This window comes from Phragmites australis, chromosome 7 (assembly GCF_958298935.1).
Source record: "Phragmites australis chromosome 7, lpPhrAust1.1, whole genome shotgun sequence".
NCBI lineage: Eukaryota > Viridiplantae > Streptophyta > Magnoliopsida > Poales > Poaceae > Phragmites > Phragmites australis.
This window is the reverse complement of record NC_084927.1, coordinates 34,308,272-34,319,310: the sequence shown is the minus strand read 5'-3', so window position 1 is coordinate 34,319,310 and position 11,039 is coordinate 34,308,272. Positions and strand designations below refer to the sequence as shown.

Sequence of the window (11,039 nt, the reverse complement as noted above, 5' to 3'; positions counted from 1 at the left end):
TACCATGGCGATTCTGGTGGCGAGAACTACAAGAAGAGAAGACGAGACCTGTCTTTATCGTGTCCGAATGCTGCATAACGGTAAGTGCGAATGGGAAGGCAGCAGTGCAATGACAAGTAGTTCCTCTTATTGCAAATATATATTGTTTTAGCCTTTTCACCTATTCTTTAAATATAAATTATTCTTGTCCTTTTTAGTAAATACTACTACTCTTATAAATAAATAAATTATTTTTTCCAATATAAAATAAATAAAAGGTAATAAAATAACTTAATTTACTTTCTTAATCCTGTATACAAATCTAAAACGCCTACAGAGTAATCGAGAGTGTGTAGCTAGGGACAGTTGCAGAACGGCCGAGGAGTTGTCGTATTCTAGTCGCAGATCACGGCGTTGATAGGTTCGTTACATGCGCGTGCTTGCAGTGGTCGTCTGCGTTACGGGGTAAAACAAGGCAAGTTTATTGATAATTAGATTTAAGGAGTCCAGGGGGGCACCGTAGGGGGTGTAGCTCATATGGTAGAGCGCTCGCTTCGCATGCGAGAGGCACGGGGTTCGATTCCCCGCACCTCCACGTTGTTTTTTTCTCATCCAGAAGGCACGGGAAAATGCGCCTTCAGGATGAGAAAACGAACTTGTGTTCATCGCCGATACAGTGATACCCGCGTGCAGGGGCGGACCCCATTCAATTCCGGCGCATTTAGTTGAACGCCCTTTTTTTTACTACTTGCAAACAGTCCATTGTATATATAGTCTATGTTATGCATATGTCATGAAAATTGGAAGAGATGGTACATATTAAATTGCCTAAAAGATGTGAGAACAAATACTGCATTTTGCAGAGTATGAATCATATGTCCGCAAAACGGTTCAAAAATAATGTTACGTAATTAGTTTTGCATATTTTTTTTATTACATTCAAAATGCAATTCTTAGTTCTGTCGTACCGCGTGGCGTGTGAAATCGCATTGTGATGTTATCTCTAGCCGCTAACTTAAATTTTCATTCTTAAAAATACTATTATAGTATTCTTTATTTTTTTCATCTCTAACAATTACCCTATTTCCTACTTTCTACCATTCTTTTCCCCCTACGGATCCACTGTCAGGCTTTGTAAACAGTACTGCCGCATTACTACAGTGCACGCTACAGTGTTGCGTGCTGCTACAGTACCCGGTAACAATTAGTGATGTACGGTACTGTAGCAGCATCGGATAAAGATTTGCTGGAGACTGATTTTCAGTGCTATAATACTTGCGAGGTACTGTAGCGCTGCATACGGCTGGAGATGCTCTGAGGCGTGTCGGGTCGGCATCGCGATCTTTTTGACTGTAGAGAAATTGAAGTCACCTGTTCGATCGTAAACAAATAGATAAAGATCGGTGTTAACTATAAAATTGCTATAGTACTTTTAAACAGTAAAATCTCTACGGTGTTCGGCTGTAAAATACCGTACCACCCCTCTAATGATAGGATAGGACTGGTCCATCTCTTCCGCAGTTCGAATCCTTTCACCCTCATCCCGACTATTTATCCTTCACGTCGAGTTCAACCTTAACATCACTATGACTTTATTATTGATATGTAAGATCAATAATAAAAAAATCAATAATAAAATCAGAGAAACTCGATCCTTATCCTCCTATACAAAAAGATTGTTTACCCTCCATCAGACGGTCCAAGCTACAGCGAAGTGCGGCATCGGCTCCTCCCGCAAGACAGAACCAACCCAACCCCAAAACAACTGGGAGATGTGGAGCTAGGGGCAAGAAAAAAAAAAACCCAGAAGCTGCCGCGGTGTCATCGATGGATTCGGAGCTGGAAGAGATGACCCGCAAGCTCGCGTGGCCCGACTTCGCGTGCGCGAGGGACGATGTCAACTCCTGCGTCACCCTGCTGTCCGAGCCCAAGGTGCATTTCGGTTCGACTTGCCTATCGATCTTTTTATTTTCACCGGGGGTTTTGATGGAATCCTCGAGCATAGCGGTTCGTTTATCCGGCGAAGACGAGATTCTGCTGTAATGGAGAGGATTCCAATGGCGTTTTAGGGATTTCTCATTTTCTGAGATTCTGCTGCTGTGTCAGGTGGTCTGCAGCGCGGGATGTGACATTGCACTTATTTCGTTGTTGTTCATCCAGCGGCATGATTCCTCCCTAACCAGATGAATACCCATTTTTTGGGCCTTAATCTTGTGAGCATGTTGGCCAAGAACAAAATTTTGCTGAATTCCATACTGAGCTGGAACTTCTGCCCGCGGAAGTTCTAAACCATCCTTGCATCAAATATGCAGATGAGCTTGAGCTATCCTTTATGGAAGGTACCTATAACCAACTGTTCAATGCTCGACAAGCTGTGCCACACGAGACATGTCTACTTTACGGACCACCTCGCTGAAACTGTTAGGTGAGTCGATTTGCACAATCAGTCTTCCTAATTTTTTTTTTCTGAAGTCCCTTATTGTGTTTTCTTCGTGCTCTTTTGAAATAGCTGATTGCAGCGGTTAGGCATATGATTACTGGCCGATAAGTGACGCAAAGAAAATGCTAATGTTGACCTCAGACCAAGAACTTTTCAACTACATATCAGAGGTATATGTTATTTATCTTCAGTCTTTTTTCATCTTTATATTTCCATATCAGCGATATGAATACCGGTGTCTTAGTAAAGGATACCAGACATGTTTCATTTGATGCATGAGTCAAGGCCAAAGTTCCAACCAGCGCTCTTGAACCATATAGATTGTAAGAATGCTACTGATAATTGGTTCTGAGTATCTATCAACACCTCATTTTGATGGCAGGGACAACATGAATGGGAAATCAAGAATGTTTCAGTCCATTTTCACATGGCGGAATCCACACCTCATCTGAACTTTCCGTCGTTTAAGCTGATCAATCAAACTCTTAGCTACGCGCGGGAGCTGGAGCAGGTTGTCTAGTTTGCAACGCAAAGTAGACTCCAGATGTAGGCAGCGGAAATGCAACGATCGACTTAGCTGCTACAATGTTTCTTGGTTAGGTGGATCTTTTGTTTGAGGCGACGATTTGTTGGAATTTCTGCTTTAAACGCCCCAGATAACTGCTTCATAATCTGAGAAGAATGTGTTATGTTCATGTCAGTTTGGCAAATGACACTGGCCAGACAAAAATGTACCCTAAAGTTCCAGTCTGATGTCTTCCCGAAAGTTCTGTTATACACGTTTGGAAACTCAGCATATTCATCCTGTGAGCTATTCTGTTTGGTATCAAAATTGTTTATTTCTTTCTCCTGAAGCACAGACTACATTCCTACTGCATAACCAATAGAATCATTTGAAACATTCAGGGATGCTAGAAATTCAGACTGCTCAGCCACAGTAAGGAATTTCGATTAGTGCTAGAAATCATGTACAAAGGATACCCCAGGGCAACATGGGACCAAAAGCAATGGCTTTTATTGGTTTTGCATGAGGGGGAAGTGACCTATCGAACTCGAGGCAGCATTGCACTTGTGCTGCTTCAACTATCCTCTTCTTTCTGTAGAGAACTCGGATGCCTTTAGGCAACAGCCTTATTCATTTCTGTAGCTTAGCGTTAACAAAGACAGAAAAGGAACAGCCAAAAGAGAAAAAAGGGGGGACAACGCAGCCAGGACAGTTTGCCAGAGTCCTCATGAACCTACAAGCATCGCCTTGAGCAACTTCTTCAGCGTATCCACAATGCTCGAAAACGAAGGCCGCTGCCTTGGATCACTGAAGAAAAAAAAAACATGGCATCACTGACATCATCTTGTTCTGAACAAAGCATACTATCAAGCACAGATTTGGTTTTCACGTTTAAAAGATTTGATCAAAATAGCTTCTGGCTATAAGGAAAGGCTTACTCATCCCAGCAGGATTCTACAAGAGCAGCAAGTTCTGGATTGGTATCTTTTGGAATCGGAAGCCTTCTGTTCTGAAATGCAACAGCTCCTACTACCTGCAAATGTTACCTTACTGAATCACAAACCAGATCTATTTTCTGTACCAGTAGGAGAACAGAAACAAGATATGGAAGATTACCTGCGCAGGGCCTAGGCCACTCCATGGTTGCTGCATCGTCAGGAGCTCCCACAAGATCACACCGAAGCTATACACATCACACTTCTCGTTGGATGGCTCACCACGGAGAAACTCTGGTGCCATCCATTCTGGCTGCAGCGCAAGAACGCTCGGATGATCAGAAACCGTCAAATTTAAAGGCAGATTATCGCTTGAGCTCGGACTGAAATAAGAAACTTACTGTTCCCGCGACTGATTTGGACGATATGAAGGTGTTCGCCTTAAATCTGGACAAGCCAAAGTCACCTACCTGAAGCCGTATCAAGGAAAGTAAAGAAACAAAAGTAGAACAATGGCTTTGATCTTGCTATGCTATCTGGGAAGGTGGACTCTAACCTTCACGGACCAGTTCCTGTCGACCAGCATGTTTGGAGTCTTCAGATCCCAATGCACAATAGGAGGATTCAGGCAGTGGAGATAGTTGATGCCTTTTGCCTGCATTGCACATACAACATGTGTCACATTACATTCAGACATACGAGTGACATTTCAGGCGCTTGTCGTACGTAAAAGGAAGACAATGTGATACATACAACATCTAGCGCCATGCGCAAACGGCGCTTTAGATCCAGCATTTCTCCGGTAGATGCCTTGTTAATGAGACGGAAGAGGCTCCCTCTGTTTACACCAACAGGATTTGTTTTACTCTAGGATAGTAATCCAAAGTATATGTGACATATCTGACAACTGAAACTGACGGAAGGTTTACCTGGGCAGATACTCTGTAACTATTGACAAATGCGAACATTTTGTCACCGCGCCCATGAACAATACCACATTCGGATGGCGGACTCGTTTCATGATAGCAATCTGGAAGGCATATTGATATGGATAGGCTATGATCGTGATTCAGACGTATGATAAGCTGAAACTTTGATGCAAAAATAAGCTGAAACTTTTATGCAAAAATCGGAATGGTGTAATGACCTCTCTGAGGAATTCCTTCAGCTGCGTTTCGCCGACATCCTGGTCTGTAAGAACCTTTACCGCAACATCCTACACATCCAAATCTACAATCTCAAATTTATGATCTCCAGAGGACGCTTAACTCACTGCAAAAATAAGAAAAAAAGGCTTTTACAATGAAAATTTAAGGTACTTACAGAACCGTGCCAGTCAGCGCGATAAACGGTACCAAAAGAACCTGCATTGTACCCCAACAGTGATCAACTTCAGAGCACACAGAAAATCAGTAAAATCCTGGAGTCAAAGAAGTACCGGCGCCTACGCGTTCCTTGAGCTCGAGCTCCTCCCACGGAATCTCGAGCCAATCCACGGCGAAAGATGGCTCAATGCTCAGGCGTTTCGGAAGCGTAGCACCCGGAACGTTCTCCTTATTGCCGTTCTCAGCACCGATGCCCATCACCTTCAATTGCGCCGACACTTCCAGCGTTGATATGCCGTTACAGTGACCATTCTGCGTGATCTGACCGCATTTCGGCAGCAAGCCTTCTTTGTTGGCTGCCTGAACAGAGTTTTTCTCCTCCACAACGGAGCACCTAGCAACTACATGTAGTAAAGTATTGACCAGCATGTACAGCAGGATTGACTGAATGTTTCGGGTAGTATGTGATGGTAAGATGCTTACCTGAACACTGGGAGTTTGATAGTACCCTGGTGCGTCGGTCGTTGGCTGTCGCTTGATTCCAAGCAGCAATTGGTGTTGCATAGTTTGCTGAGCCTGCTGTACACAAAGTCTTGAAAGGTGAAGGCACGGAGGAGAGCAGCTGCCCGTTGATGGATGAGTCTGGGTTGCTTATGGTTCCCGGCTCAACTACGAGGTCCACGACATATTCCCTGGAGCCACCAAAAAAATTGCAGAACAGATTGAGCCGAATGCATAAGCATAGATTAACATGAATGTTTCCCAACTGCAAGTTCAATAGCTCATTGATATACAGCACCATCAGATTCTTTGAATGCATGGATATATTCAGAAAAAGAGAAGCTATAAAAGTGCATTTGCAGAATTACACCATCTGACGTCTTCTGTGTCAACTGTCTAAGTTCAGCTATGCCACGATTAAAAAAAAAAAAACTCAACCACAGGAAGGAGATGTCCTCTAGCTTTGTCTTAAGGGAGGGAATACCAAACCCTTCAGGGAGGTATTCACACCGCTTGCAAGCACCTGGGTGGACGGTCTCTCAATTGGAGACTCTACCAACCAAGCTATCACTGGGTTCTCAGCTATGCCACAATATATCTCCAAAACGACAGGAAAAAGAAAAGGAACGAATACATACAGACCTTACATATCTTCCCTCGCTGTCGATCTTGACAAGGCAAGAGGATCGATGAGGTGCAGAGCAGTACTTGCAACCTTGAGCGATCCGGCATGGCAGGCCGATGAAATCTGCCAGTTCCTGATTTTTTTTGGGAGAAGCATATGATAGGCTAAGCTTAACATGAACCATATCAAGTCGCATCACAGCCGGTGCTGCGTCCGATCGATGGTACGTACCTTGAAAAGAATGGCGCGGTGCCGGCAGAAGCCGATAGACAGGCCGCCAATGGGGACGACGACGCAATTCTGTCGCTTCCTCAGCTGCTTGCTCACCGCCTTCCACCGCATGTACAGGTCCCCGTCCTCCGATCTCAACGCGCCCCTTCAAAAGAAAAAGGAAGGTCACATGAAGGTGGTGCATGCATGACAATCTGTTGCGTTCACGTGTTCGTCAGTGCCCGGCCAGGTTCACGGAACTTGACGAACTGCAAGTCTAGCCTACACGGGCTAGTGCATGCACGGCACGTACAGGCACACGAGCGTGGCACGTACGCCGCTGCTGATAATTTGTCAGCTCAACTTTTTGTCAAGGGAAGAAGCAACACGACCGTCGCGGCCATGCACGCAGCAATGCCAATGCAATGCATAAGCAGCTCGCTACCTGGGTGACCAAGATGCCACTCACCCCATGTGGTCGGAGACGAGGACGGCGAGACGGCGGACGAGGTCGGTCGTGACGCCGAGCTCGCGGACGAGGTCAAGCGCGCGGCGCTCGAGGTCGAGGAGCACTGAGTCGGCGCACTTGTCGACGAGCACCACCTCCAGCGATGACTGGCTGGCGTCCACCGCCCGTAGCGCCGCCAGCGTCGGCAGCCGGCGGCCCTCCTCCGCGGCGTTGCACATGGCCCACAGGTGCGCGTCGATGCCCATGATGTTGTAGAACCCGTGCGCGATCGTGTCGCCCCACGACAGGCACCCGTTCACCTGCACATGCATCCTTACTTGTTAATCATACTAGTACACTACAAATCAGCAAGCACAATTATTGCACGCGTTGGCTCATCATCATCGGTCATCACTGTTACACGGCGGCGAAGCTGAAGGCGGCACGGCTCAATTTGCTTCGATTTGCAATAGATTAATGTGCAGAGCATCGACAATAGTTACAGATTTCAACAAAATAAGGAGAGACTGCGCGTCATTTGCACGCAATTAGTGGGACACAGCAGGAAGCTTAACCGAGTGAGATGCAGTGAATGCAAGAAACCAACAGCATAAACTTTTTCAGCAAAAACACAGAAAATCAGACCTTCTCTTTCCAACCGAGAACTTTTTCAGCAACGACTAATCCATCCCCAAATTTGCAAACGACGCGATGACAGCAACAGCAACCAACCAAATTTGAAAACTTGTGTCAAATAAGCAAGAAGAGCAAAAGAGTTGAGAAGCATAAATTTGTAGGAGTTTGTGTCTCTACACTCATTATATTGCACCATCATATGCTCGCGTGTTGGATCATGCCCGTAGGACTCACCGACATACACAGCGATGTATGTACCTACCCAAAGCCGGTAGGAGACGGCCTCCGGATCACCGGAGGCGTGATGGTTGGCATCCCCAGGGGCGCAGCGGAGGAGGAGCTCGGGCGGGGCAGGGGCGCCGGCGAGGAAGGCCTGAGAGGTGAGGCGGATGGCGAGGGAGAGTTGGAGGTAGTACCCCTCCCTGGCGCGGCGGACCCACGTGTCACTCCCGCGGCCGGCGGCGACCAGGGAGGAGCCCGGCGCCGTGGCGGAGGACGAGGCGGTAGTGGTGGCGGCGTCAGAGGTGGCGGTGAAGGCGCTGCCGCCGCTCCACTCGGCCGACGCCGGGGCCGCGGGCGCGTCGACGGAGATGGGCTGAAACAGCGCGTAGTCGGCGAGGAGCGGCAGCCGCGAGTCCTCGTCGGCGGCGAGTTGGAAGGCGGACGCGGGAACGGGAACGGGAACGGGAGCAGGGAGCGTCGGGTTAAGGGCTCGGCGGCGCTGCGGCATGGCCGGAGGAGAGCTGATGCATGGAGAGTGGGCGGCTGGTTGCGGTGGTGCTCTGAAGAACTAGGGTCGTGTGGATGGGAGCCGCCCGAGAGGAGGAGGAGAGAGGTAGGCTGGTGCGGGGTGCGCTGTGTGAAGGAGTCGGAAAAAACTCGCCTTGGAGGGGGGAGGGACATGGTGGGGTTGCAAGTTGCAACTTACAAGTTGGTCCTTTGTGTGTTTATTTTTGTTGTGCTTCTTGACTTTCGATTGTGCGTGTCATTTTCTTTTCTCGTGATTCATTTAAAATAACGCAGGTACCCGTGGAGAACAATGGAGCATTACATTCTTTAGTGTCTACTTTCAAAGTGCTATTCTTCGGTCACTTGAATCAACAAACTTTCGATCGATTTTCTTTACCATTGAAATTCTCGGTTCGTGCTTGAATCGACAGGAACAGCCGATGATGATGGGTGGGGAGCAGAGATAGACTTAGTTTAAAAATTAAGTAAGAACATATCTTTTTAAGAAAAAATGTCTAAGTCCACTAAAATCTATAAAAAGAATAAGAATTTGAACGAAGGCTTGTGCCCTCGCTGGGCCTCTGGGTCTGCCACTAGGTGGGGGGTGTCGCATACTGCAAATAGGATAATATAGTCATGCACTCATACTCATGAGTGATGGGCAATGAGAACGAGAGGCATTTAAAGGCGATTGCCACATGAGTCGATGGAAAGAAAGATGTGCTCACTTTGAGATAACAAAGGAGTACGGTGGTCAATTATCGGTGGAAGCAGCTCACCGGCAAGACCGCTAGAGGTAGCTGACTAGGAGGCGAAAAGCTTGTAGTGGTCACAAGCAAGTGAAAATAGAAAAATATATTTTGTCATCCTACGGTAATACAAAATGGATAATATTACTTCAGGATAAAATGGATAGTAATATGTATGTTTATCATGTGTTTTATGTTTGTTGGGAATTCAAATATGCACACCCTATTTCGGACACGTGATTGACGATCTTTCAACACAACATGTTCACGACAGCATAAACCCCCGTCGGCTAAGCCTTCTACCGATATAATAACCCACAAATCCAAGGGCGCACACGCTAAAACTCTAGGGCCAAAATCGGCAACGCCACGGGGGCACGCGAGCAAAAGCAGCCGCCTGCGCCTCCCGCCTTCCCATCCCGCACCCACGGGCCACGGCGGCCGCGAGGCTACGAAAGCGCGCGCGCGCGCTACCGTGCCCGGCTCCCGGGTGCACGTGCGGTGGGGCCTGTCCCGAACCGCCGCGTGTGCCGAGGGGGACACCCGTCGCCGCGCGGGGCGTCGAGTCAGCCAGCTCGCGGGATGCCGTGCCGCGGACGTGCGCGCGCGCCCCCGCGATTCGTCGACGCGCGCCGTCTTCTGGCTGGCTCGCGGGAGCAGTCGGCAGCACGGGCACGGGCGCGGGCGCGCAGGTCGGCGCCCGTGCTTTTGCCGCACCGTGCGTCACCGAGGCCCGACCCGAAGGGCGAGGGCGGGCGGAACACGCCGCAGTCGGCACGCAGGCACATGCGTGTGGTGCTTTGACAGGTGAAATCTAGGTGGAGGATGAGGGCACCGCGGCCAGCAGAGCAGCCGGTCGACAAGCAGTAGCGTGTCCGAGCTTTCTTTCAGAGTAGTATTTTTAGTGCTGGTGGCAGGGGAAACAGGGAAAACAATGTGTTTTACTACTATCTTTTAAAACACCAATATAACTCCACAGATATACTTATATCACCATATTTACTAACACAACGTTTATAAATATCAAAGATACAGAATTTAGAGATTGACACATAAAATATATATAAAAAGGTTAAATCTTGATAGATAGAGATACAACTACCTCCATTGAACATTAAAGTCAGATTTGGTTCTCGCTTTACTGCTATGTTAACCTCGTGTCAGCATAGTGAGATCGATGTGTAATATTCGATGTTAAAGATAGGCCAGCATTGTTGTTTAACTTCTTTTTTTTCATGTCTTAGCAAGTGCTTGATTATTCTTGTAGTCTTGTCGTGAAATGTGTAGGTAGAGTATGTTAGATCATCTCTAATAGATAGTTAAAAATTCGTCTACTATAATACTATAATAGCATTCTAAATACTATTACAATACTTTCTATTTTTTTTATCTAAAATAACTATCATATTTCCTACCTTCTATTACTTCTCGTTTCTCCTAAATATTATTACAATACTTCCTATTTTTTATTTTCAACAACTATCATATTTCCTATAGTCGGTGAATCAGGAACCATGGGTCTCCGAATTCCGAGGCCAGGTCAGCAATCCGCCACGCGGCACCCTCCCGCGGGGATCATCTCCGCGAGGTACGAAAAGACTAAGTCCCGGGAGAGGGCGCTCGGGGTCATGAACAGTGGTCCCCGAGTACCCGAGTTCCCTGATGATTTGCGAAGACCAAGTGACCGGGAAGAGAGTGCTCGGGGTCATAAACAGTGGCCCCCGAGCACCCGAGTACCCCGAGGACCCAAGGAAGGTAGTTCCGGGAGAGAGTGCTCGGGGCTGCGAACAACGGCCCCCAAGCACTTGGTTCCCCGAGGATCCAAACAGTCAATTCCGGGAAAGAGTGCTCGGAGCCGTGAACAGTGGCCCCTGAGCACTCGGTTCACCGAGGGCCAAGAGAGGGCATTTCCGGAAGAGAGTGCTCGGAAATATGAACAGTGACCCCCGAGCACTCG

The 11,039-nt window shown here is 47.5% G+C and overlaps 1 protein-coding gene, 1 long non-coding RNA gene and 1 other non-coding gene across 6 annotated transcripts; 2 read left to right on the top strand and 1 right to left on the bottom strand.

Moving 5' to 3' along the window:
- Positions 1-501: 501 nt before the first annotated feature.
- Positions 502-574, top strand: TRNAA-CGC (transfer RNA alanine (anticodon CGC)). Its single transcript has one exon. It is a non-coding gene; the product is annotated as a tRNA-Ala (tRNA).
- A 1,051-nt stretch (positions 575-1,625) lies between these two features.
- LOC133924950 (uncharacterized) lies at positions 1,626-3,269 on the top strand. Of its 3 annotated transcripts, none has more exons than XR_009910864.1 (4): positions 1,626-1,911; positions 2,292-2,404; positions 2,489-2,589; positions 2,802-3,269. It is a non-coding gene; the product is annotated as an uncharacterized LOC133924950 (long non-coding RNA). The 3 variants fall into 3 exon arrangements; XR_009910865.1 differs by having other exon boundaries at positions 1,626-2,192; XR_009910863.1 differs by having other exon boundaries at positions 1,626-2,404.
- An 81-nt stretch (positions 3,270-3,350) lies between these two features.
- On the bottom strand, positions 3,351-8,552 carry LOC133924949 (serine/threonine-protein kinase CTR1-like). 2 transcript variants are annotated; one of them, XM_062370707.1, is made up of 15 exons: positions 7,867-8,544; positions 6,990-7,288; positions 6,542-6,686; positions 6,328-6,443; positions 5,668-5,876; positions 5,298-5,585; positions 5,183-5,223; positions 5,007-5,075; positions 4,789-4,889; positions 4,613-4,697; positions 4,416-4,514; positions 4,261-4,329; positions 4,041-4,172; positions 3,863-3,957; positions 3,351-3,731 (listed from the first exon to the last, which is right to left on the bottom strand). In XM_062370707.1, exons 1-15 carry the CDS (start codon positions 8,332-8,334, stop codon positions 3,650-3,652), a joined length of 2,298 nt encoding a protein of 765 aa, XP_062226691.1. In that variant the 5' UTR covers positions 8,335-8,544; the 3' UTR covers positions 3,351-3,649. The 2 variants fall into 2 exon arrangements, with proteins under 2 accessions (XP_062226691.1, XP_062226692.1); XM_062370708.1 differs by lacking the exons at positions 3,351-3,731; positions 3,863-3,957 and having other exon boundaries at positions 4,080-4,172; positions 4,261-4,306; positions 7,867-8,552.
- Positions 8,553-11,039: the final 2,487 nt, after the last annotated feature.

What these genes read in the sequence shown, in the direction of transcription:
- LOC133924949 (XM_062370707.1), bottom strand. Translation starts at nt 8,334, where the DNA reads ATGCCGCAGCGCCGCCGAGCCCTTAACCCGACGCTCCCTGCTCCCGTT. An exon ending in CCAAATCAGTCGCGGGAACA is followed by an intron (nt 4,173 to 4,260) that starts GTAAGTTTCTTA and finishes CTTGCGCTGCAG; the next exon opens with CCAGAATGGATGGCACCAGA. An exon ending in GTGGCCTAGGCCCTGCGCAG is followed by an intron (nt 3,958 to 4,040) that starts GTAATCTTCCAT and finishes TAACATTTGCAG; the next exon opens with GTAGTAGGAGCTGTTGCATT.